The sequence below is a fragment of the Hydractinia symbiolongicarpus genome, chromosome 3 (genome assembly GCF_029227915.1).
Source record: "Hydractinia symbiolongicarpus strain clone_291-10 chromosome 3, HSymV2.1, whole genome shotgun sequence".
Lineage (NCBI taxonomy): Eukaryota > Metazoa > Cnidaria > Hydrozoa > Anthoathecata > Hydractiniidae > Hydractinia > Hydractinia symbiolongicarpus.
The window spans coordinates 18,759,455-18,786,240 of NC_079877.1; the positions used below are offsets into that span (position 1 = coordinate 18,759,455).

General features: G+C 36.9%; 2 protein-coding genes across 3 annotated transcripts; one reads left to right on the plus strand and one right to left on the minus strand.

Moving 5' to 3' along the window:
• Positions 1–134: 134 nt before the first annotated feature.
• Positions 135–21,146, minus strand: LOC130636106 (DNA-directed RNA polymerase II subunit RPB11-a-like). 2 transcript variants are annotated; one of them, XM_057445721.1, is made up of 2 exons: positions 20,985–21,146; positions 135–654 (listed from the first exon to the last, which is right to left on the minus strand). In XM_057445721.1, exon 2 carries the CDS (start codon positions 618–620, stop codon positions 267–269), a length of 354 nt encoding a protein of 117 aa, XP_057301704.1. In that variant the 5' UTR covers positions 621–654; positions 20,985–21,146; the 3' UTR covers positions 135–266. The 2 variants fall into 2 exon arrangements, with proteins under 2 accessions (XP_057301704.1, XP_057301706.1); XM_057445723.1 differs by lacking the exon at positions 20,985–21,146 and adding an exon at positions 5,202–5,315.
• A 918-nt stretch (positions 21,147–22,064) lies between these two features.
• LOC130636913 (uncharacterized) lies at positions 22,065–25,367 on the plus strand. The gene is made up of 7 exons (XM_057446763.1): positions 22,065–22,215; positions 22,320–22,861; positions 22,909–23,399; positions 23,497–23,631; positions 23,723–24,151; positions 24,237–24,675; positions 24,819–25,367. Exons 1-7 carry the CDS (start codon positions 22,065–22,067, stop codon positions 25,365–25,367), a joined length of 2,736 nt encoding a protein of 911 aa, XP_057302746.1.
• Positions 25,368–26,786: the final 1,419 nt, after the last annotated feature.

Here is a 26,786-nt window from a genome sequence, read left to right on the forward strand (position 1 = left end):
GATTATGACTATGTCAATGCATTGACCATCATTCAATTTTAGTCTCACGATTTTTAATACTAGAACTTCTTTCCCTTACTCACACATTAAAAACTACTGAAAACTTCATTTAGCTAAAGATAACATGATAAGAATAGTGTTGAAGTAATATTTTATAAATAATAAGACTTCACTGTTCTTTGGTTTATTTGTTAACAATATTTTGACTATCGCTGCAAACAAGAAAATCTAAAAATGAATAACATAATTGCTATAACGCATGATTATCACTCTAAACCTTCTCTCTTTTCTCTTACAGCTGCTCGGAAGCGTTCTTCTAACAACGAAACTTCACTGATAAGATCAGTTATTGCACTTGTAAATGCTTCTTGAGGACTATAGTCTGGAGTTGTTTGTACTCGCAAATTGAATTTATGTTCTAGTGGATGTGGCACTCTGTAGCCAGCAAATATGACTTGTGGATCTTTTAACAGTTGTGCACGTAACAAGTTACCCAATGTGTGATCCTCTTTCATAACAGTGAAATGTGCAGCATTTGGAACTTTAGTATCTTTCACAATATTTATTTTTTTTTCATCACCCAACAACAAAAAAGGCTCAAAAGATTCTGGTGCATTCATTATTGCCTCACAAGCAAACGATCTTTGATATTGCCTAAAAATAAATGACATCATGTTAATAGATTTCTTACTTAGCTAGTTACTAAAGGTAAAAGAGGGATCAGCAGATTTTTGAAGGAGAACTATAAATAACAAGTTGTACCTAAAAAGGCGTACATACTAAAAAGGGAAACACCCTAGAACAAGCTAGAACAACCTGAGAACAAGCTAGAACAACGTAGAACAATCTAAATAAACCAACCGAAAATAAAAGACTATCTCTGTATCGATTCTGTAAATAAATCTGGGTTTCTTACAAGAATATTTCTGCCATGCTCCCGCTCACCAAGTTATGGGGGATTCCCTTAGTTTAGTACAACAACAGCAATAACCGTCCCGGTATTTCTACCCCTAAAGTCCAATATCAGCTTTTAGCTACAACAATAGCTAATTATTGCATTTCTTTATTATATTGAATTTCACCATTTTATGTGAACCCCTGGTCTGACGACGATACAGTTCGCTGCATCAAGGAAATCGACTTCTTTCTGTCTCGCCACATTTGAAATGGTTGAAATGAATTGAAAAAAGGAAAAATATTAATTTTTTTCTTCATTTAAATCAGTTTTCAAAACACAGAGCGTTTACGCTATTCCGCACAGAATTCACATTTCATTCGCTGCCGGTTCTCCGGTTGTTCTCTTCGTTTACTGTCAGCTCTCTGATGTTTCTGTGAAACTGGTGGTTAAAAGTTATAACTTTTGTCTTTAAGTAAAAAAACCTTTCAAAACGCCTGTCATTTAAAAACAACAACAATGAATGGAAACCAGGTCACCCATTTTGTAGCGAGATGTCGGAAACACACATTCGATACCCATTTTATTAACAAGCATCCAAGGTTTTTTAAAACAGTTTTAGTTAAATGGCGTCTTCTGATGATGAAGATTTGAAGCCATTTCAAAGGTTTGTTTTTATTTCTACCGCTTCTTTTATCAAAGTTTCATTTTCTTTCTGTCTTATTCTTTCATTCGTGACTTTAACTCGGAAAAACTTTCGGCAGAAATTTTTTCAACCTCAAATGTTCTTATTTGTTTTTTCCACAAAAAAGGCGAATTTATGGTCAGATTTATGGATAATGATGAATACAGGATTGGCAGAAGTGTGTCGAAGTTATTTAATTGTAAAAAATTATGTCTGGTACACTTTTTTTATAAGAACAATGAGGCCAAGATTTGCTGAAAAATAAGAACCAAAAAAGAACAATGACAAGGCTGAAATTATACTGACATTCTATTTTCCCTGAAAAAACAGAATACATGGGTAAATCTGTCAAAAGGAAGAAATTTTCACAAAATTTATTATTGTGACTATGCGAAACTTTTACTACTCAAAAAAGTGTAGTAGCTAAAAAGAAAAAATAATTGTTCCAAAATAGTAGTAGTTTTAGAAATTCTATACTCGCATTACACTTTTTTTATAAGTACCAGGAAATTTGGCTTCAGCCTGAAGTGTTTTTATTTTTTTCACTTATTCAGCCTAGCTATACTCTTATTTTTCAGCAATTCTCAGTCTCATTGTTCTTATAAAATTGTTCTTATAATTTAAAAGGGAATTCAGGTTGAGTACGTTCTTAATATGATCTTAACATTTTGCAGAATCGCACCCTCGACGTTCTTATACACTATAGGTTTTTATAAAAAGAACTTGTAGATCTTTTTAAGTAAGTTGATTGCTCTTTCATTCTTCAAGGTAAGTCATAAAAACGTTATATGCTCATTCTACATTATGTCATTTGTGCTAATTTTTTTATTTACTTATAGCGTTTTTGCGCATGCACCAATATTAGTAATTGACAGTGATGAAGAAAATCAAAATTCGTGTGACATGAAGGCTGCTCCCGATGCCATCAGTGATGGAGACCTCTCTGCTGAAACCATATAAACATTCTTTTAAAAAATCCCCAGGATTATGAACAGAAAGAGCGACCACATGGTATCCGCAAGAACTATGTATGCACACTAGATGTGAACAAAGTGTCAATTGCAGTTGCGAAGAGTGATAATAACGAAACTTATAATAAAAGAGGATCTCCAAAACGGTTGTATCATGTCAAGGTTACTGGTAACGAGATTTCAGTCGCACAAGTAAAAATCTGCAATGCTGATGCAAGGATTGCCCTAAGGCTGTAAAAAGGTGTTACAGCTGTAAGACTGAAGGTATATACAGACAAAAATGGGAAGAAAGTAGCATACTCAGGCAATGTTTATATTTATTGACTCACTATTTGCTTAAAGAAGTATGATCAAAATTTTCATTTGAAAGTTTTGATGTACCCGCAAGAACTTTAGCTTTATTGCCATCCACTGCTGAGAAGAGTTTGAGGGACAAAGGTTGTAACATTGTTCATTTTCACAGATGATTTTTTGGCGTTGAAAATTTCTTCCCTCTATTTTCAACGTATTTAATTTAATATACATTATTTCCCGAATTAGTTTTCTTTGATGCTGCTGCAGCTTTTTCTCAACTTGTTGAAAGAAAATGGATGTGATATTATAAAAACTTACTTTAAACTTCCCTACTGGATAAAGTTGCAATTTTATACATTCATTAATTCATTGATGCTCAATAATTTTAAAACATCAAAATTCCAAAATTCAAAAGTCACAACATCGAAATTCCAAAATTTTAAAAATCATCTAATTCGGGAAATGTAGAAAGAGAAAAGTTTTTTGTGTTTTTTTAATAGCTAATTTTTTGTTACCTGTTGTGTTCTAGTATAAAACACTTCTGTTTAATTCTGATAAAGGATACATTTGGCAGAATTTTCGTGAGTCTTTAATTTCGTTAAAGCTTTTCGTGTTTTTAAGAATTTTAGATTGTTAATTAGTACAGTTTTTTTAAACAAAATAGGGAGCAAAAGGCATACAAAATGTTTTTTAAAAAGAAGGATTTTTTCGCGGTTTTTATTTTTGCAAAAATGGTAAAAAATCTCAAAATCGCGAATACTTTTGCCTTTAGGGTATATTTAGTATTTAAGTCATATTTTTTTCGGAGTCTGTTGGAAAGTGGCTTTGTGGAGTTTGCAGGAAAGGGGTTGGTAGTAACTCAATTTTTTGTCAGACTTGCAAGTATTGGGTACATAAAAAGTGCAGTAGTATTGGTGGAAGGTTAAGAGCTGACATTCAGTTTGTATGCAAGCGTTGCAAAGGTGAGATTATAGAGAATGAGGTATTTCCAGCTTTAATGATGTACAACAGTGGCTCGTTAGAGATAGTTGAGAACTTTTGTTACTTAGGTGATATGTTGGGCAGTGAAGGGGGTGTTGAAAGAAGTGTTACTTGCAGGATAGGTTCTGCTTGGAAAAAGTTCAGAGAGTTACTTTCTTTGTTGACTAGCAGAGTCTTGTCAATTGAGGTAAAAGGTATAGGTTGTATGAGGCCTGTGTAAGAAGTGTTATGTCGTACGGTAGTGAGACATTGGCAGTGAAGCAGGAAGATCTTGACCGTTTAGAAAGGAATGATATGAGAATGTGTAGGTGGATGTGTAACGCCAGTCTGAGAGACAGAAAGAGTTCAGATGAGCTAAGAAGCAGGCTAAGTATCCGTAGAATTAAAGATGTTATCCAGATAAGAAGATTGAATTGGCTGGGGCACTTGGAAAGAATGGAGGAGGATAATTGGGTAAGAAAGTGTAGAGACTTGATAGTTCCTGGGGCAAAGCCCAGAGGTAGACCGAGAAAGACTTGGCAGGAGGTTATAAGGACAGACTTGATACAGAGGAAGTTGAGTTTAGATCTAACACAGTCTAGAACTGATTGGAAGAGGGTCATTAATATACCCCGTCCAACCCATGCTAGCATGGAAAACGGACGTTAAGCCGAGAATGATGAATGTCACTATATTAATTTTTCAGGCTTTACCTAAAAAACTTCAGTCATTGTCTTTTACATGTGATGCCACATAGCCTCACCTGCCTTACAATAGTTCTTCGAATATTCGCATTTTGTAGCATTAAACAAACGGGGTGGGTGGATACGTGTCTATACACATCCATTAATAAGGACTACAGTACAGTCCAGATGTAAGCGTACGCGTACACTCAACTTGCAAAAATAATTGCTTTCATTAAAAAAAACAATAGGATAGTGAGTTCCTTTCAAATTGCGCGAAAATAATTGCTTCGTGTTAAAAGCAAAAGCATAGCAAGAAACATTGTTTAAAAACAATACTCTGTGCGAGAATAAATTAAACGCGAAGGCCATTGAATTTTTATTTTTTTTAACAACAAAACTAATTATAGTAACACGATTTTAATCTCGATTTATTTAAAAAACATAAGCTCTTTTAAAAAACAACAAATCCAATGATCTAAATATTTAAAAAAAACTAATGCTACTTTTAAAACTTTTAATAATATTTCTTTATCGTCGAAACATAAGAGATAGGATAATGCCGATGTTGGGGCAAGTCATCCCTCATGATCTTAAGGCAATTCATCGTTTAAAATTCACGCTATTTCTTGGGACATTTCATCCTTCCCGCTCAAAATTGCTTTATCCCTTGTTTAAAACTCACGCGAAATAGCGTTTTTTTTTCCTCTTACCTTTTACCTCTTTGTTATCTTATGTAGCCTTATAGTGTCCCCCCGCATAGGTGCTTATTCCATCATTATGGATAATTCTTTTGTCATCATTTGCATTGAGAGCGAGTTTGTATTGCAAAACAAAATTCTCAAATAACAACACATAAGCAGTTTTTGTTACATAATTAAACCATCTGTCAATCAAACACTTATAACAATAGGATTTTACATACCAGAAAGTTGTTTACTTAAGAAAAGTTAAAATCGAAAGTGCTCGTTGCTAAGGAGATTTGGTATGCTAGGAATGCATTGTTTTCTTTGTTATTTAAGTATGATTGACATCTGATTGACGTCATTCTTTATTTCTTTCAAACAAGGTCATCTAAACACATACCATATGCTAAAAGCCGTTGTTATCACTAAAATCAAAACAATTTTTTCTTCTTCGTGAGATGGGGGTGAATTTGTTTGACTCACTCTTGGGTGTTCTATGTGATGAACTTCCTTTTGTGAACTTTTATTTTTTGTTTGTGTTAGGGTGCTAGTCACCTTGTTTGAAATATGATGCTCTTGCATAACATTATCCATTTTATTTCTCCCGAGGCTCAAGTTCTCATTAGATATGAGAATTTTGTTATTGTAACCAGAAACCCCCGACTTGATTTTTTAGATTCATGTCACTAGGTAACATATAAATGCCTTGTCCAACTGAATAATCAACTTTGCTTGAAGCGTAATTTAAAGTATCCTGATAACATTTAATGTCCTCTTGAATATCAATTCTGCGGTTAACAATGTCTTCAAAGTTGTTCATAAAAACTCTTTGAGCTGTCAAAGCGCTTGAATTATTACCTAAGATAGAAGAACGAGCTGAGGCTTGCGAACTAAGAACAAGATAAGCATATGCTTTAACACTGTCTGAAATTTTTACAAGACCTGTTTTTGTAAAGCCATTAGGTTTTTCTATAATCCATTGTGTCATGGAGTCGTCCGTGAAATAACTTAGACCTGGTGTTGGATTGGCCTCTGTATTTCATAGAATCAGAATCAACACCATATTCACTACAGATTTTTAGAAATTTTTCTTTTGAATAAGGATTGTCATATTGATTAAAACTATCTTCAAAAGGCAGAGGTTTCTGCAAGCGCTTAATGATTCGTCTAATGTGATAATAGACGTGAAAACGATATACTGATCTAATCATAGGAGTAGAGCAACCTTCTTTCAGGTGTTCAGAACTGACTCCACAAGCACTTGAAGCACACCAAGTGACAAAATTGAGTTGGGTTTGCCATAATTTAAATGGTTGTTCCTGCCAAATTTTCATGCGTTGTTTGTTTTCATCCATTTCGTAATTAGTAAAAATATTGGGAAAGCTTGCAGGAAAAGAACCATTTTTAGAGACAATAATTGTTTGTTTGTATAAATCTTTCCCATCCAATATCTGAAGGTCTTGTCCCCCATTTGGCTTATAAAGCGCATTAGGATCATATTTAAAAATGTTCCCCATTATTATTTTAAATATTATCTTTTATTCTCTAATACAAGAAATGTATATCACAGCAAATGTCGTAAGGGGTGAGAAGACCATATATCTATCTTACCCCATTCAAAATATGGATGGCTCAAAAAAAATTGCATTGCTTGAGATGTTTGCAGACAATGTTACCTATCAAATTACGGCTCCCCTAAAAGTGACTCTATCTGCCGGAGATGGAAAAGCCGAAAAGTTGCTACCACAAAGAAAATACACTAGCAGAGAATTGAAGGCATTTTTAGCAGGCAATGTAGAACTTACCTTATTAGACAAAGACCCTCGAATAATCAAGACCAATACATTAGCTGAAATAACCAAAATTAATTTGCATCTCTCTGAACTCGACAACACTCAAAATCTTGAGAATGGAAAGCTAAGTGATATTTTACTAACCTTTCCCATCACTAAATATGTTGAGCCTTAAAAAAACCCTTGGTACAAAAAATTAAAAAATGGTGTATTTCAGTCTCTCATGTTGAAAATCACAGATCAGCATAGCAATTTGCTAAAAGAAGACCTGGGAACAACCATTGTTTTGCACATTCGCTAACCAAAATAAAAGTAAAATAAAGTAATAATAAATTATTTATCCCCATTAAAAAACATGGAATATGGAAAAAGGTTAAATCCTGAACGTTCACTTAGAACTGCTCGTGGTGTAAAAGGCTCTCGTCAAAAAGTAATTGTCACACACAATCCAAGTGAGATTGATCAAAATCAGTTATTGTTGGTTAGGTTTCCCAATTTGGGTAGTGATGACGTTATTATCCCAGGGACGGCGAAACTAAGTTTTGACATTGAACTCGAGTCAAAAGCAGACACAAAAAGAACATTGGTCAGTAACATTGGAAGAGTGATTGTTAAAAAATTGGCTGTTAAGTTTGAGGGTAACGAGATTTTGAGCATTGTTGACTTTGACATTTTTGGGTGCTACAGAGATTTATGGCTAACCAAGTCTGAAAAAAGAAATGCAATAAGACAGGGTATCATCTTCAATGAGGGGTGTACAGAAAACTGTATGAAATTGAAGATGATGCATACAAAAACAAGTTTGTCATTCCGCTCGATTTTGAAATGTTAGATAGCACGATCCCATATTATCAAGCCGGATTAGGGAATAGGTTATGTTATGAGATCACATTTAATAATTATGATAAGGTTATATTATCAACTCCAGCCAAACCTTCGGGAGCTTCAGCAGCACCAGCACCGGACGCTAAATATAAAATCCCTAATATATCTTTGGAATATGAGATTGTGACACAAGCCACTTTGGTCAGAAACACTGCATTTGAATACCAAAACATGGCTTTACCATACAATAGAATTTTGAGACACAGGCAAATTATAGTAAACAAGTCAGACACAACGTGGAATTGGTCATTCAATACCCCTTGTAAATCTTTGAAGGGTATCTTGGTTTTGTTTGAAGACGAACAAGCCTACAAATGAGATACCGGTAAATTCTACAATCCGAAAATAAAAAAGGTATCTGTCATCGTTGAGGGCAAGCCTAACCAACTTTTTGCTCAAGGGATGCAGCCGTTTAAACATTATCAAGAGATTTGCAAGTATTTTTCTGAAGGAAAACCAAAAGATAACAATGCCAACGAAATCCAAAAACATTTGCAATTACACAATATAAAAGTCTCTGATTACTTGACAGACAAATATGCTCTGTGGTTAGATTTCAGAACAATTGACGAGAATGCTTTGCATGGGACTGGTCAACAGATTGAAAATGCAAGTGAAGGCATCACTTTACAAATTGAAAAGACCGCTGAAACTGAAGGCCCCTTAAACGCTTATATATATTTAATCATGGATGCTCAATTAAACATTCAAAACGGTGAATTTATGTCTGTCTTGTATTAGTAAAATGGCGGAACAAAGTAACACCCTTTACATGAAAGAGCCTCACACCGCATTATTCGTTGGTCCTACAGGCTGTGGAAAATCTAAACGTGTTGTAAAATTATTAGAAAATGAATACTTTGATCACTTTGATTTCATCGTGATTATATGTCCAACATTAAGATGGAATCAAACATACAGAGAACAAAAATGGTTTTGGACTGACAGCTATGTGATTTTAATTGAGCCGGAAGGATCTTTGTATGAATGGATTAGGAAAATGGACTTTTTCTGTGCTGGATACAAAACTTTGTTTTTGATTGACGATATCATCGCTGATGAAAAATTGGACAAAAAGAGACAGCCTTTGCTTGAACTAGCAATCTCGGGTCGTCATCGAAATCATTCGGTATGGTTACTTACACAATCATACACCGCTATACCTAAAAATTTACGACGGCAAGCTAAAATGTTATATGTGTGGTATCCAAAAGACAGACAAGATCTCTCAACGATTCATGAAGAGAATGATGTCATTGAATCACGATCAGAGATCCAGACTGTTAAGGAAAGGTTAAAAGCTGGTAAACACGCGTGCCTAGTCATGAGAAAGGAACACCCAAGAAAGTATGTCATTCGTTGAGCAGGTTGAAGCTATTTGTTTTCAAGTTTATCTAAAGACAGAATCGATAAGGAAAGAAAACGTCATGATTTGGCCATAGAAAAATTACAAAAAGCACAAATTGAATGGCAACAAAAAAGACAAGAGAGAATAGACTTTATCAATAAGCAGCTCAGGCTTAAAAAAAGGCTGATTCAAAATTTATAGAGCTAAACGATGCAATGCGCGAATACAATAGGGTATTTGGTAAACATCTTGAACCTTTACCACGGGAGCCTGTATTGAGCGACATTTATACACCGAGTCATGATCATCATGAAAGGGAATTGGCTTTTATTACTTTGAGTATGCTTGGAATTGGTGGAATTGTGTGGTATTTTAAAAGATAAAGAGGGGGAGCAAAAATTATGTTACATGTATCATGTAACATATTTATCTACATTTACCTTCTCGTTACTAAATATGTATAGAGCAACCCTACAATCAAAGCCCACAGGTTTTGACTCAACCAACCTACCACTTCTTTCCCTCTGTTGAGTAGCCATGAGACCATTGAACCTATTATTCCGGGTAAAGCCTCTGCTGCTTTACCTGCCAGCCTTCCCAAGAGAGACCCCAACGCCTTCAACTTGTTTTTTATCCATTGCTTTGCACCGTCCTTTTTATCATCACCTTTGTCAGGATTTTATGAGTGACTTGTCGACCCCTCACCTCCTGGTAACAAAGCTTCCACAAGTACACCAATAGCCATGCCAAAGGCTGTCCGAAGGCTAACGATTGTGATACCTTGTTCAAGGAATAGTGTTTGTATCTTTTCACCCAATGTGGTATCTTTGTTGAGGACTTTAGCAATGGTTTCTCTTACGCTTGTAACTTGACTGTTTAATATACCCTTGAGAAGATCGATACTCTCTTGTTGAGATTTCAACTCATCTTGCAAACCTTTCAACTTTTCTTTGACTTCATTTTGTTGTTCCTCAGTCATATTTGGTGTGTTTTCCATTTGTTCCAACTTGTTTTTTTTCTCTATCAATATGCTGTTCTAGCTGAATCTTTTTTGCGACTTCATCCTGAAAATTTCCTCGTATGTTTTTCAATGCTTTATCCAATCCTAACAATTCACGCACAGGATATTTAAATAGATCATCAGTCTGAGTTGTTTCATGATCGATTGATGATTGGCGAACCAGATCTTCTGTACTATTACTTATGTTTTCAATAATTGTATCCAGCTCAATGTCAGTTGCATTTGTTATTCTAGACGATAAAGGTAGTTCTTCTTGTATTTTGTTTAGCTTAGCTGCTTGTCGTGCAGATAACTTATTCTTAGGTATATCAAACCCTAAATTACGCAGCCTTCTCTTGCCTAATATTTCTGCTATAGTATCAGTAGCCCTTAGTCTTCCATTGTTTGTCAATGGTTTGCTACTGTCTTTGTAGTATAATTCACAATCTCTAATTTCAAACAGGTCGATATATAACACCTCAGGTTTTGGCTGGAATCTTTCAGATAATCTATTCAACTATTTCCTGCAAAACTCTAGTATTTTGACTGAGACCTCCAAATGATGTTTCTTTTTCACCTGATGTATGTATTTGTACACCCGTACGGTCTCCAGTGGGTATGAGAGGAAACTTCTCATCTGTTGTCTCATCAGGTTTTCCGTGTTCTCCAAAAGGGTCAATGTCAATATCTGTCATTTTATTTATTTAGCTCTGGTATTGGTTCAATAGCAACAGGCGCTACTCTTATTGGAATTCCCATTTCTGTTGGATTAGGTGGCGTAGCCTTAGCCGGCTCTATTTCCACTGGCATTATCACAGCGTTGATTAAAAAATACCAAAAGAAACTCGACAAAGCCATGAAATTATATGATGTTGTAACATCTGCGATTGCTGTGTTTGAAACCAGTATCTCACAAGCATTGAATGACGGAAAGATTACCTACAAAGAATTTCAGGTTTTAGGCGGTGTATAATATAAAGCTTTGGAAAATATGACCTCAACAGATAGAAAGATGGAGAGTGAAACACGCAATCAGTTTGAGAAAAGTTTGATGGCAGAACTTCAAAATCTAAAAAAGACGTTAAATCCAGAACAAAGTTCGTAATGTGTGCTTGTATACCATTCATATATTTCATGTGCTCGTCAATTTGAAAAATTAATAATTGAAAATGGTATAAAGAGATATAATCGTAAATATATAGACAAAAAAACAATGGAATTTCCAACAGTTGAAACATTTGAACAAAACATGGAACAATTTGTTCCAATCATAAAGTGGAGAGAGCTACCTGAAAACGTGATTTACCTTGTTAAATCTGTGGGTGGGATAGACACACCTGCGTCTAAAGTTGGTTCTGGAACAGCTATGTATGCAGAGGTCCAAGACTTTGCGTTGAATTAAAGGATTATGGTTGGGGCTCTAGGGAAGCCTTTGTCAGATCAAAAGGTCTCAAGCAATCTCAAAAGAATCATGAAAGGCAGTTAATTATGACATTATGTGGCGCTAAACCCTGCAAGACAAAATCACAATCATCTTTACTAGAAACAAGTAAAGATACTTTTTATGTATCGCCCCTTTTTCACCAACCTTGCACATAATCAGGAGGTAATTCTGTATCTTCAGGTATTAACATCAATTCTTCTTTTACAAAAGCTTGTCTAGGTCCGTCTTGAACATAGTACATTACACGGTTACCAGGTTGCGCTATTACCTCACGCAATCGATATGAATTTTTTGACCATATTCTATCGGTTGCTCGTCTCCGCCCATCATCATGCTCTTCACCCGGTTGCAATAGATATCTATAAAGCCCATCTTGAGGTAATTTTATTTCAGGTGGATAATTCTCTCGTTTAGCAAGAGGCACCTCTTTCATTTTAATAGCATCTTTTGGTTTCATACCAATCATCTGCGTCTTTGTATCGTTTAACCTATCAATCAGTTTATACAAATGCTTAACCCATGTAGATGATACCTTTTCCGAATCATTCAGTTCTTGAGCATCTTGTATTTTGAATAAATTTTCAGCAAGTATCTTGTTCAACGCCTCAACAAAAGCTGTGTGGGTATGCTTATATTTTGTTGTCGCTCTTTTAATTTCAACATTATGCTTCTCCAACAATTTTGTCACATCTGCTTTGAATTCTGAACTGTTATCACATTGGAAAGTTTTCGGATAAGTTAATGACCCAACCTTGTAGATGTCTTCAATCAAAGCGGCAACTTCTTTGGCTTTCTTAGTCTTCAAAGGTCGGGCTACTTTGTATCTGGAAGCAACATTGATTCCAGACAAAATGTACTTATATTTATTACCATACAGTATGTCACCGGGCATGTACAATAAATCGAATTGATGTAAATCATTAGGAGTAGTAACTTCATAATGTGGTCTTTCAACATGTTTTGGAGCAGGTAAATGTACTTGCCAAAATGCTTGTTTTGATAGCACTTCTTAATTTCCTTTGGCTTGAAGCCAAATCCTCTTAAATTTTGAACAGCCTTTTGTCCTTTCAATAAATTTTGAGACTGATAATAAATCTCTTGAAGTTTAGAGTTTGACATGTTTTATTTATGAACATCGTTTATTTAGCTCATTTTGTTATGATGTAGCATGACAAAAAGTGCCTTAAAACTTTTTAATGATTACATATAAGGAATAAAGATGACTGACAAAACAGAATTACATTACGATACTCCCGTATCAGATTACAAATCAATGAACGTCAAAACGTTAAGAAAATTATGTGCATCACGAAAAATAAAATATGCTTCTCAAATGAACAAAACTAAATTGCTCGAGGTACTTGAAAAGAATGATAAGGATCCATCTTATACTGTTGATCCTGATACTAAACAAGCATGTAATAGATACTATTCGAACTGGATTCAAAACAACAGAGAAAGATATCTCAGCTACCAAAAACGCTATAATGACAAGAGGAAGAGGGTTTTCAAAAAATAAATTGACCTCGCTTTTTGTTACTTAAATACGAGTAACAAAATAGAACACAAAGGTTACGAGTCTTTTTGGTTGAAAATTGAAAATGATATAAAGAGAGTTAATCGTAATAACATATCACCAACATGACTTCACAAAATACCGTTGTTGAATTAAAAGCTCTCGCCAGAGAATGCGGCCTACATGGCTACTCAAATCTCAGAAAAGCTGAGTTGCTCGAATTATTATCAGGATCACCAGCTCGTTTGTCTACAGAAAGACCAATGAGGAATGGTCAACCTGTTCCACCGCCAAGATCTACTAGACGGTTCAAACCAATCCGACCTGTTACAATTATTCCTAGCCAACAAGACATGGATTTGTTTGAGCAGCAAGAAATGGCAAAAAATAGACCCCAGGTAAAAAACAACTTGAATGAATGGAGAGAATGGTTAATAAATCATGTACCTAAAGCTATTAAGGAGAAAACGAGTAAAGCTTTCAGAACCCTGAGAGATAAGGTTCTGGATTTGTATAAAAAGGATAGAGGAGAGAAAGAGGAGGAAAAAGAAAAAGAGGAAAAAGAATTTACTCCTATTGAAACAGCGTTTAATGGTTCTTACAAAAGGTTCAAGATAAACTCAGATGGAAAAAAGGATTTTGATTTCTTTCTCAAATAGGTTTGACCCATCCTAATTGATCTGAAGAGGCAACTCAAAAACAAAAAATCAATAAAAATTCAAGCAACTGTGTGGATCAAATAGAGAAAGGAGGATTTATCCAATCCTGAAGCGACAATCTATGTTGATAAGGCGTTCAATAGCTATATGGAAACAATTCACAATGAAAACAATGTATCTAATATTGTTGATAATATGTTCATAAAGATAATCGAGCAGATTGAAAACCGTGCGTTACCTCAATCCGGCTTTGTTATCGATAAAATTTTAAATATTGATGTAGACTTTCACAAGCTAAAATTAACGAGAGGCAGCTCTTACTTGCCGCTACCTAAGAATTTCAGCGGTAAAAAATCGATAATCAACCCTAAAAATGAAGAAGATGATGAGTGTTTCAGGTGGGCAATTATCCCTGCACTTAACCACAAGCAAATAAAATATAATCCTGAATGAATCTCAAACCTTAAGAAGCATGATAAGTATAACTGGGATGGTCTATCTTTCCCAATGGCGCTAAATAAAATAGATTTGTTTGGGAGAAGAAACCCTGATATCGCTGTGCATGTTTTGACAAAAGACGTGAGAGAAGGTGTCTATATGTGCCGTAAGTCGAAGCATCTTGACCGCAAAGAAACGGTTGTTTTGTTTTTACTGTGTGAAAGGAAAAGAGGCATTATATAGCTGTAAAGAACTTGAGTGGTGTATTAGGTAAGATCAACTCGAAACATGAACATAAAGAGCATTATTGCTTAAATTGTCTCTCAGGTTTTAATAGTGAGGAAACCCGAGATGAACACTTTGAATATAACACTAAGAATAATGATGCTGCTAAGATTCAACTCCCTAAAGAGGGTAGCACCGTTAAATTTAACAATGGTCAACACCAGCTCAAAGCCCCATTTATCATATATGCCGATTTCCAAGCTTTCACAAAAGAGGTGCCTGAAGAAGAGAAAAATAGCGGATCATTCACTGAAAAACTAGGTAAACATGTTCCCACAGGTTTCTGTTGTTACAGCAAATTTAGTTATGGTGAAGTTCCAGACCCTCTGACGCTTTACCGTGAAGACTGTGTTTTATGCTTTGTGAATCATGTAGTAGGTGAAGTGAAAAGGCTATACAATATGTTTCCAAAAAGAAGAATGCAAGATCTCACGGATGAAGAGCTACAAAGATATAACAATTCAGATAAATGCCACATATGCAAGAGACACTTCAACCAGGATATGCGTGTTGCTGATCATTGTCATTTTACTGGTAAGTTTCGTGGAGCTGCACATCGGTCTTGTAATCTCCGTTATAAAGTACCTAAATACATCACAATCGTCTTCCATAATCTGAGTGGGTACGATGCGCATCTCTTTATCAAGGAATTGGTCAAACAGTATGGAGATGAAAAGATTACCGTCATCGCCAAAAACAAAGAGAAATAAATCTCTTTCTCGCTGGATGTTGTGGTCGGTGAATATGTGAAGAAAGGTGAGAAAAAGAATCTCAGGGTACAACTGAGATTCATCGATAGTGTGCGTTTCATGGCTAGTAGCCTGGATAAGTTGGTAAACAATCTATCTGATGAGCAGTGTAAAAATCTTCAAAAATTCTTCAAGGGTGATGAGCAATTCAAACTATTGAGAAGAAAAGGAGTTTATCCATATGAATACGTTGATTCTTTCGATAAGTTCAATGAAACTAAGCTTCCAGCAAAAGATGCCTTTTACAGCAAGTTGAACAGGAGCGGTATCAGTGATGCTGATTATGTGCATGCGCAGAAGGTGTGGAAAGACATGAAAATCAAAAATATGGTTGTGTATCATGATATCTACCTCAAGACAGACGTTCTATTGCTGATGTTTTTGAGACTTTTAGGGAAACATGCCTAAAACATTATCAATTGGATCCTGCACATTCTTACACTGCTCCTGGGTTAGCTTGGCAAGCATGTTTGAAAAAGACCGAGATTAAGCTAGATTTTTTGCATGATATGGATATGTTTCTGTTTATGGAGAAAGGTATTAGAGGAGGTCTCACTCAGGCTGTTCATAGACATGCTAAAGCTAACAACAAATATATGGGTGTTCGATATAAGACGACTGAAGAGACCAGCTATCTCCAGTATCTTGATGCAAACAATCTGTATGGATGGGCTATGATTCAAAAATTACCAACGGGAAAGTTTAAGTGGGTTGATGATCCTAATAAATTCATGACTAAACTCATTTCTATGTTGGCTGAGGAAAACGGTGAAAAGGGTTACATACTCAAGGTGGATGTGAGATATCCAAAAGAGCTACATGATACGCATAACGATATTCCTTTCATGCCTGAGCGAATGGAGATTAATGGGGTCGAAAAGCTAACTCCATGCCTTTCTGACAGAAAAATTATGTTATTCACATCAGATTTGCGTACAAAATCAAAGAACGACTTTGAAAAAGACTTTTTCAAGCTGATGAATAATTCGGTCTTTGGTAAAACTATGGAAAACCAACGTAAGCACAAAGACAAGCGCTTGGCTACCAAGAAACAACAATATGAGAGACTGGTGATGAAGCCCAACTTCAAAGGTAGCATCTGTTTCTCAGAAACATTGATGGGTGTTGAAATGCAGAAAATCAAAGTCATGTTGAACAAGCCAATCTATCTAGGACCTGCAATTCTTGACTTGTCTAAGATAGTTATGTAGGAGTTCCACTATGACTATATGAGACTAAAAAATGGTGAAAATCTAAAGCTTTGCTACATGGACACAGATTCATTCGTTTATCATATCAAAACCGACGACTTCTACAAAGATATCGCTGACGATGTAGCTTTAAGATTTGACACTTCGGCGTGAGATAAGAAAGATAACAGACCTTTACTCATAGGTTTGAATAAAAAGGTCATCGGTCTAATGAAAGATGAGTTAGATGGTAAGATAATGAGGGAGTTTGTTGCTCTTAGAGCAAAGACTTATGCGTATAAACAGTTAGACGGAACAGAGGACAAAAAGTGTAAGGGAGTCAAGAAGTGCGTAGTAAAGAAGACCATGGGGTTTGACGATTATAAGAGATGCTTATTCGATGGTGTGAACATTTACCGAGAGCAGATGACCTTCCGATTGATTAAACATGATGTTCACACCATAAAAACAAACAAACTCGCTCTCAATGCAGATGATGACAAAAGAATTATCCATAATGATCGAATAAGCACCTATGCACGGGGACACTATAAGGCTACATAAGATAACAAAGAGGTAAGAGGCCAAAAAAACCCACCTAAATTCACGCTATTTCGCGTGAGTTTTAAACGAGGGATAATGCAATTTTGAGCGGGAAGGATGAAATGTCCCAAGAAATAGCCTGAATTTTAAACGATGAATTGCCTTAAGATCATGAGGGATGACTTGCCCCAACATCGGCGTTATCCTATCTCTACATATTTTTTAACATGCGAAACTTTTAAAAGTTCTTTTTATAAAAAGCAACGTTTAGCAACGCAAACGGAAAAACCCTACGTTCGGGACCCTACTTTTCCCTTTGCAATAAGATTTCGAAAACAAATTAAATTTTAATACCGAAGAAAGAAAAAAATCTAAAAATATAACTTTTGACATTTTATAGCATCACGCTACATTTTATTGTTAAAAACATTGTCTTTGTTCTTTCTAGCGCGCAACGGCTCTATCTCTTAAAAGATTTAAACAATGCATCTTGCTGTCTATTTAGTTTTCGCGCAAATCTTTTATTTTATAGAACTATCAAACAATACCTCGCCGTGTCACATTGATAGAGTTGATAACATTTTAAATACTTAAAACACTATCTAACAAAGCTTTCCTATCGCCGTTCTTCGTTATTAAATTTTTAAAATGCGATTTAAAAAAACATTTCTATCACCGTATTTCGTTTCTAAACTTTTAAAACATGATCTAAAATAGCTTTTCTATCAAAATTAAAGTTTTAATCTTTGTTAAAATATAATAACTTCTATTGCTTAAAAGCTTTATTCAACCCGCGCAACCAACAATGCCTTCTCGCTAGTTTATTTAGTTTCCACGCAAAACTTTTGTTTAATAAAAATATTAAACAATGGATCTTCGTGTCACATTGATAGAGTTGATAACATTTGCAATTATGCTATTTGGAATAGTTATGTTAACACTATTTAACAATAGTTACGCGCAGTTATAATAAGCTATTTTTTCTTCAATAATCTTTTGTTTATTACGCACAAGTTAATGACTTACAAGACTCGCAAGATAATTAATAAGAACAAAAGACAAACAACTACCGCCTCCGAGAAAAAGGTGTGAAACTTGAGCGTACGCGTACGCTTATCTGGACTGTACTGTACATCAATACAGTAGGTGCAATCGTTAGCACGTATCATCAACCAAAAGCAAATCTCTGGCCATGTTGTTATTACGACTATTCCTCGTCATTAGTGACCCTGTCATTTCAGGCTATTAATCGCTGCCTTTCAGCTCCTCGAAACTTAGGAGATCGTTTAAATTTTTTGTCGAAGAGCTATGTACAGGAGCCAAACTTTAAATGTAGATAATTAACTTTGTTGTCTACCTCGACGATCCAACTGACTCATGTTTTTGTATTCATTCAGCAGATGTTACAATCACGGTGCTTTTTAGGCTTGATTTTTTTTTGTACACGGCTATAACCTCAATCGCTCACTAAACACGCAAAGGGGATTACCTCAATTTAACTTTATCAGCATGATCTTTTACCATGTTTTCAGATAAGTCTTGCTTGTTCTTAGTTTATTCCAGTTTGTTCCAGGTTGTTCTTAGGTTGTTCTATCCTGTTCCAGGCTGTTCTTAGGTTGTTCTAGCTTGTTCTAGGGTGTTACCCTTTTTAGTATGTACGGTCATTTGTACACATAATAAAAGAATATACTTATTATTCACAGGTGAATTTTTTTTTATTCAGTGAATCGACACGAAATATGCATGTGACTTCGTATAAACAAAATCAGCCCGCACTTTTGTCCAGCGTCTTGCCCTTTTACAAAACATTTTTTTTCACAAAAAGTACTCACCCGATCCGGGTAAGTCTCAACTAATTTGGAATTTGCAGACTCCCCCTGATCTGGGAAAAGTGCCATACTGGTAAAGTGCTTAAAGTCTGTGACTTTGTGAAAACCTTAAACATTCTTTTTATCCACAAGTTTGTCAATTCTTAACTCCCTTCAGATCTCCTAAGCCTTTTCAAATTTGTTAAATTAAATCATCCTTATTGCACAAAAGGTTAGACTTTGGGATTTTTGTCAATTCCAGCCTGTAATACCGTTACATACGGAATTAAATTAAATCCCTATCTAAAACTGCAATTTCCCAGTGGAATCTATTTCAACATTCCTATTCTGATAAAGACCTGACCTCATTATCCTATGTAACTTTAAAATATCTTGTCATCAATCACTATCTAGGGGAATATTAAACCCACGATTTTGACTAAATAGTTGAATTTTATTCTTATTTTATCAATTAATGTACTTAGGTTTAAAAATATCATTTTTATAAATACATAAATTTTACATCTATATATGTATAATTTATATCTATATATATAAATATAAATATTTACATTTTTAAAAACATTAATTTCTTCAGCTTGCAGGGTGACCACTAATAAAATGAGAACAAAAGTAAGGATATTAAGGAGAATTAAGGAGACAAATTGACATTTTTTAAGGATATTTTTCTGCGAAAATAAAAATATAAAAAAATAAGGATAATTAAGGAGAAAACCAATTTTAGTTCTCTAGCTATATATCTTTAATGTTACATACTATGTTCTATGATAAGAAAATTATACATATTATACAAATATACATATAAATTATGCCCTGAAAGATAGAAAATATAAGATTTTAGGTAACAGAGAAATATGTCTTAATTCACTGGTGAGAACAATCCATGTACACATTTTCAAAAAAGCTACGATCAGAAAAATTAAGAAATAAGGAGTAATTGAGGAGAATAGCAAAAATTTCAATTTTTTAAGTATATATATATATTTAAGTACTTTTAAGGAGATTTTCTTTTTCTAAGGTTATTTAAGGAATTTAAGGAGGAGTGGTCACCCTGGCTTGATAAATTTAGTTAGGTTTTGACAAATACGAAGGAATAAGGATTCTTGCGGTCGGGTTCGCGTCATAATGCTGGTTGAACCAATCACGGGCCAGTATTCAGATTAAGCAGCCATTATAAAATGATAGAAAAATGCCGTAATCATGTTTTGGTGGTGAAACCTTCATAAATACAATATATACTGGATTTTTCAAGGAATTCTTCTTTTTTAGTCAAATTTTTAATATGTTTTAAATATTGCTTAGCTAATCTTTGAGATTTTTCGACATTTTAACGCCGTTTTGCTTGTAAATCTTTTTAAATTAAGATTTCTACTGTGAAGGTTTGACCGCGAAAAGTCCACTTATACCGTTATTGGAGAGCAAAGAAAGAGAACATTCCAACCGCAAGAATAGCATATTTTATTGCCTCTTATTAATTTGTAACAAATTTTCCCTTTGTTCTCACACGGTTCATTTATAGATAGATAGATGTGCATATTTTACATGGCTAGCCTCACAAATATCGAGGGATATACCCTGTCTATTATTTCCAGGAGGGGGCATGGCTTAGATGGAGAGTCCTAGAGTATTTAATGCTCATTTTGAGCGACGCACACCCAATTAGGGCCCGCGCTCTACTAGACAACTCCCGGCAACATCCAACGGCCCACACAGTGTGCCATCTTCCCAATTTCCCTCACATGGCTTGGGTTAACCCGGGGCTATGGTAACATTCACTCGCCCATGTTGAATCGCCGTCAAGAGGAATCGAACCCCGGTCTCCCGCACAGAGTACGAGAGCTATAACCATTAATATATCTGGTGATTATATATGTTCGTGCCGTCTTGTGTGTCCTGTGCCGTCTATTGTACTCGTCCAAGGGTGGCCTTATCCTCGTCTTAGCTTCTGCTATTAGGTAAGGTCTCCCTTCAAAAATAGTTTGTTTGTTTTTTCTCTTTATATTAAAATTTATTTAATTATTTGAACTGTACAGCTATTTTTGATTAATAAAATTATCTTATCTTATCTTATCTTAGCAGAGCTAGCTAGCTATAACTATCTTTCCGTTAAAAATTTTAAAGCTTAACTTACTTTAAATAACTTTTGGAGATTTCAAGCTCTTTTTAGTTATGAAGCCTGTCGATCAGGAGTATGTGATGCTATTTAATTTATTAGACGAAGAAAAGGTAAAGTTTTGTTTGTATTTTCAAGCGCTTCTTTATCCAGTAGCCATTATTGATTTTCAAAGCGCTATGACGAAGTTAACAAAAATGACCCCGGCCCTCCTGACCGCCAAGATAGAGATAGAGAAATGTTGCTTCTGGCGTAACGCACATCTCGCGCATGCGCACGCACAGTCAACCACAACAAATCCCTATCATGCTGTCCTTATCCAAGACCTAGTGGTGTAAAGTCCATAATAAGCAGTGTTGAGTCATGGAGTTCAATGTAAAGTCCCTACATACTGCAAATGATTAAAATGAGTTCTAGAGCGCACCTAAATTCCCTTATATAGTGAAGACGTCGTCAACAATCAACACATGCGCAGTAAAGAGGTGAACAACTGCGCTATTAGTTTGACCGTGATGAAATCCTCGGACAAAATGATTTCCATACAATAAAGAATGAACACACGTACTGTGAAACAATTACGCGATATCGCAAAAGGTCGTGGAATTAAGGGGTATTACAGGTAGGTGTTACGCAAGGCCGAATTGGTTGCTCTATTGGAGAATGTACCACAGAAACCACCCACCAAACCAGTCAGACCTATAACATCTGGGGATATGCCACAACTGGGTATTACCCCCATCCGAGATGGACCTCTTCGAGAGACAGGAACTGTCAAAAAATCGTTCGGTTGTAGGGGATAAGATGCGGGGATGGTATAATTGGCTGGTGGACGCTGTTCCAAAGCCTATAAAAGAGGGAATCAAGAGAACTTTGAGCGTAATGTGATGGATCTCTATAATAGGACAGCTAACGCGAGGCCTACACTTCACGCTGAGGTAGAACAGGAGGCTGAAGAAGACTACCTTGAGGATATCCAACATCTATATGATCAACCCGGGCAAGATTTTACACCTCATGAATATATGCGCTCGTGCGCTCCACAAGGCATTTAAAAGTTTTTGCATTCCCGGTATAGAAGGAGCCGACGTCGATGGGTATATGGGGTTGGTAAGACCAAAAGTGAAAACATTGGTTGAGGAGCAGGTGGTGGAAATGGGATCGGCGAAGGTACAGCTGTCCCTGTGGATCATGTGGAAGAAGAAAACAAACATGGGGGAGGCTAACGATGAGTACATTGAGGTAAAGATAGGTAAAGGTAGACGACATGTTGGATAGGATGCTTGCCCAAATCAAGACATCCGGCACTACCCCAAAGTGGATTCACCATTAGTCCAATTCTACACCTTGATGTAGATTTCCATAAGCTGCGGCTAACAAGGGGTTCATCGTATATAGAACCCCTAAATTGGATAGCTTTGAAAAACGCCATCATGAATCCAAAAAATGATGATGAGGAGTGTTTCAAATGGGGCGTCATAGCATCCTTACATCATACAGGGATTGAAAAAGATGCACAAAGAATCACTAAGCTGAGACCCTACGTAGACCTCTACAATTGGGAGGGTATAGAGTTCCCAACAACTATCAAGGATATATCCAAGTTTGAAAAGAATAACTCGGACATTGCGGTGAATGTCCTATACATAATGGGAAAGAAGATCAATATCCTGCGACGATCGGAGCACAACATTAGGCGTAGCAAGCAGGCGAATCTGTTACTTATCACCGATGACAAAAAGACCCACTACATAGCCGTCAAGAGTCTTCCGCGACTCCTAGGCAAGGAGACATCGAAAAATAGGAATGCGATGCATTTTTGCCTGAGCTGCTTACAGGCCTTCAACACGGTTGAATCAAGAGACAAGCATTATGTCTACTGCAAGGATCACGAGTTGGTTAGAATTACGATGCCAAGCGAGTCCGAAAAGTGGTTATTCTACAGGAATGGCCAATAACAATTCAAGGTATATATAATATATATGCCGATTTCGAGAGCTTATTAATACCGGTAGAAGATGCCAGGGAAACGAAGACGAAAAAGCTGAACAAGCATGTACCATCGGGCTGGTGTACCTATAGCACATTTGCATACGGAAGTGTACCAGATCCATTAACAGTCTACAGAGGTAAGGACTGTGTCACGCGATTCGTGAACCATCTGGAGGATGAGGTGAAGCGGTTATATAATACCTACCCACAACAACCCATGCTGGAACTGACAGAGGTTCTAAGGAGGGAGCACAACGAGGCATCGGAATGTTATATATGCCTAAAGCCGTTTGACGACTGTGAGAATAACCGCAAAGTTAGAGACCATTGCCACTATACGGGTCTGTATAAAGGCGCGGCGCATAACAGCTGTATTTTGAAGTACAACATACCTAGTCACATAACTGTCATCTTCCACAATCTAAGTGGATACGACGCGCACATGTTCATACGGGAATTAGGTTAAAAATACGACACCCAGGACATTGGGTGCATAGCTGAGAATACTGAAAAATATATCAGTTTTAATGTTAAAATCAAGGTACCACTTGCAGGTATGGGGTACGGCGATGGGGAAACGTACAAGAAGATCGAAATCAGGTTTATCGTTAGCTGTCGAATCATGCCCTCAAGCCTGGCAAATTGGCAAGCAACTTAATAGGGCCAAATGCCGCTGGTATTAAATGTAAACATTGTGCGGATACCTGTCTGGAATTTCAGAGTATAGACGCCGAGTATGTGGCAAAATTTTACTGTAAAATTTGCAGCTTGAATACCACAAAGCAATTAAACCAAGAGAAACTAAAGGCAAACGTACCATCCATGACAAAGTTCATTAAAAAGGATGATGTTTTCCGCCTGATGCTTCGAAAAGGTGTGTACCCGTACGAGTATATGGATGGATGGCGACGATTTGAGGAGGTGGAGCTACCACCCAAAGAGGCATTCTACAGCAAGCTGAACATGAAGGGCATATCGTACTATTATTATAAATACACGAAAAAGGTATGGAATTGTATCACCCCAGAGGGTGATGTAGTCACCATGGACGACTATCATGATGTGTACCTGACCACGGACGTCCTGCTATTGGCCGACGTGTTTGAAACGTTCCGGGACGTGTGTCTAACAAACTACAAGCTTGATCCTGCCCATTTCTACTCCACACCCGGCTTGGCATGGAAAGCAGCACTCAAGTATACCGGAATTAAGCTAGAACTCCTCACAGTCCCTGATATGCTATTGATGTTTGAAAAAGGTATCCGTGGAGGTATAACCCAGGCTGTACACCGGTAAGCCGAAGCAAATAATAGGTACATGGGATAGCATTATAATTCTGATGAAGAATCCTCCTACCTTGCAGTACCTCGATGCGAACAACCTCTATGGGTGGGCCATGAGGCAAGATCTACCAACGGATGGTTTTAAATGGGTGTCGAACGTCGAGGCATTTACAGAAAAGCGAATCGAGAAGCTCGTTGAAAAGAACAAGCATGGTTACATTTTAGAGGTTGACATCGACTACCCCGATAGACTACACGATACCCATAACAAGTTACCGTTCTTACCGGAACGCATGGTGATTAAAAAGGTTGAAAATCTGGTACCTAATTTAAAAAACAAGCGTGGGATATGTGGTACATATCAGAGCTCTCCACGAGGCTATAAAACATGGGTTCGAGCTGAAGAAGTTCCAAGGGTCATTCAATTCAACCAGAAGGCATGTTAAAAGGGTATATAGATCACAACACGAGGCTGAGAACAGCTGCCAGCAATGACTTCGAGAAGGACTTCTACAAGCTCATGCACCTCTCGATGTTTGGCAAGACGATGGAGAACATTAGGAACCACTGCAACATTTAGCTGATTACCAACGAGGACAAGTATATGAACCTTGTGATGAAGCCGAATTTCAAGGGTGGAAGCCGGTTCAGTAAGCACCTCCTAGGTGTTGAAATTGGTAAAACAGAGGTCAGGATGAATAAGCCGGTGTATATAGGCCAGGCCATATTGGACATGTCAAAAATGGTAATGTATGAGTTCCACTACGACTATATGCAGCCAAAATATGGCAGTAAGCTACAGCTCTGTTACATGGACACAGACAGCTTTGTGTACCACATCTGCACAGAAGACTTTTATCGTGACATTGCGCGGGATGTTGAGGACCGTTTGGATACGAATGCCTATAGCAAGGATGATAATAGGCCCCTCCCCCTAGGTAAGAACAAAAAAAGGGTTGGCTTGATAAAGAAAGAACTGGCAGGAAAAATCATGACGGAGTTCATCACTCTGAGAGCAAAACTCTATGCCTACAACAGCCTTACAAAAGAGGGCGTGACCAAAAAATTTATCACGATTACCGGCGATGTCTGGAGGAGGGTGTTGACGTATATAAAAGCCAGATATTGATTCAAAACAAGAACCACCAAATATACACCCAAAAGGTGAACAAGCTAGCACTAAACAGGGCAGACGATAAAAGGCTCGTACAACCTGATCAAATTACGACGCTTGCCAGGGGCCATTACCGCCTGGTGTCTGCAAGGGAATAAATGGACATATGCCTACTAATCGCTATACTTCTACCGTATGCCGTAATCGCTTATGTTTTGTTTCGATATCGTCATACAATAAAGAGAATGTCAGAGGTTGCACGAGTATTTGACGATGCCTCTGCAGAATATGAACAGGTAGAGAAACCCAACGATAAACGCCAAGCCTTGAAGGAGGCCTTACGCAAGGGCAAAAGACACCATCTGCCGAAAAAATTTACAAAAGGGTTTGTCGACAAGGCTCCCGATGAGGCTGTAGAAAAGGTACATGCCGAGTACGTACAAAGAGAGCTTCAGGAGAAGGAAGAGAAAACCGCTAGGGCACTGTCTACTCACGTGATCAGCCTGTATGCAAATTTGATTGGGAACCTCGTCGATATCGACAATGTCGATGAATTACGTCGAGATATCGAGAAAAATCCTATTATGTGGGATAGCATGACAGTTTTTGGGATCCTTGTGTACTGCACCATTGGGAGGTGTCTGGCACCCATCTTGGTAGCGGGGCATACAGCGAGGCATATAGGCAAGAAAAAAGAGGAGGAGGCAGAGGAGAAAGATCTTTGAGGACTTTAAATAAATGAGTGAAGAAGAGAAACAAGAAGAGCGAGTCATTACAAAGCCAGTAGAGCTTCCAGGGAGAGTGGCACAGGGTCACAAGTTAGCGGCACTGATGAAAAAAAGGAAGGAAGAAATGAAACAACAAGAGGGTACTGTAGAACCTACAGTCAAAACCTCTTCTAGGGTCAGTTCCGTACAGTCGGTCTACATGTATGGGGTAGGAACACTAGTCGTGCTTGCATAGGGGTTGGGTATGGTGGTACAGGTCCGGAAACAAACCCCAAAAACCCGCACCTGAGTCCCGGCAGAGGAAACAGGACAAAAATCAACCTCATATCGAAATGTTCAAAATGCTATAATAAATGACTACAAGCAAGGCTCACATGGATAGCAACGTAACCCCAAAAGAGAAGGAGATGATAGACATGTTGTACGAAACAGTGGTGGACCTAAGTTTCACCTTTGCCTATGCCATGGTAGGTAAAAAGTTCCTGGGCATAACAAGACTATCTACAAAGATGGATACCAACGATGTCCTTAAGATGGTTGCTTATTTTGCAGTAGGTAGGGCAAGTCGCGAAATGACCGTGAAGAAAAAATAGATTCTTAAATCCCTAATACGAAAGCCTAAATACACCGTTTAGTTTTCTATTTTGCCTCAAAAACGCAAAATAGAAATGGAGGAGGGTAAAAAGTGTTCGAAATCCAGACAGTT

Excerpts from the sequence above, each read along its gene's own strand:
- LOC130636106 (XM_057445721.1), bottom strand. The coding sequence starts at position 620 with ATGAATGCACCAGAATCTTTTGAGCCTTTTTTGTTGTTGGGTGATGAA.
- LOC130636913 (XM_057446763.1), top strand. The coding sequence starts at position 22,065 with ATGGGGTTGGTAAGACCAAAAGTGAAAACATTGGTTGAGGAGCAGGTG. Across the intron at positions 23,632-23,722 it reads AATAGGGCCAAATGCCGCTG|CTTGAATACCACAAAGCAAT; the intron begins GTATTAAATGTA and ends TAAAATTTGCAG. Across the intron at positions 24,676-24,818 it reads TCATTCAATTCAACCAGAAG|CTGATTACCAACGAGGACAA; the intron begins GCATGTTAAAAG and ends TGCAACATTTAG.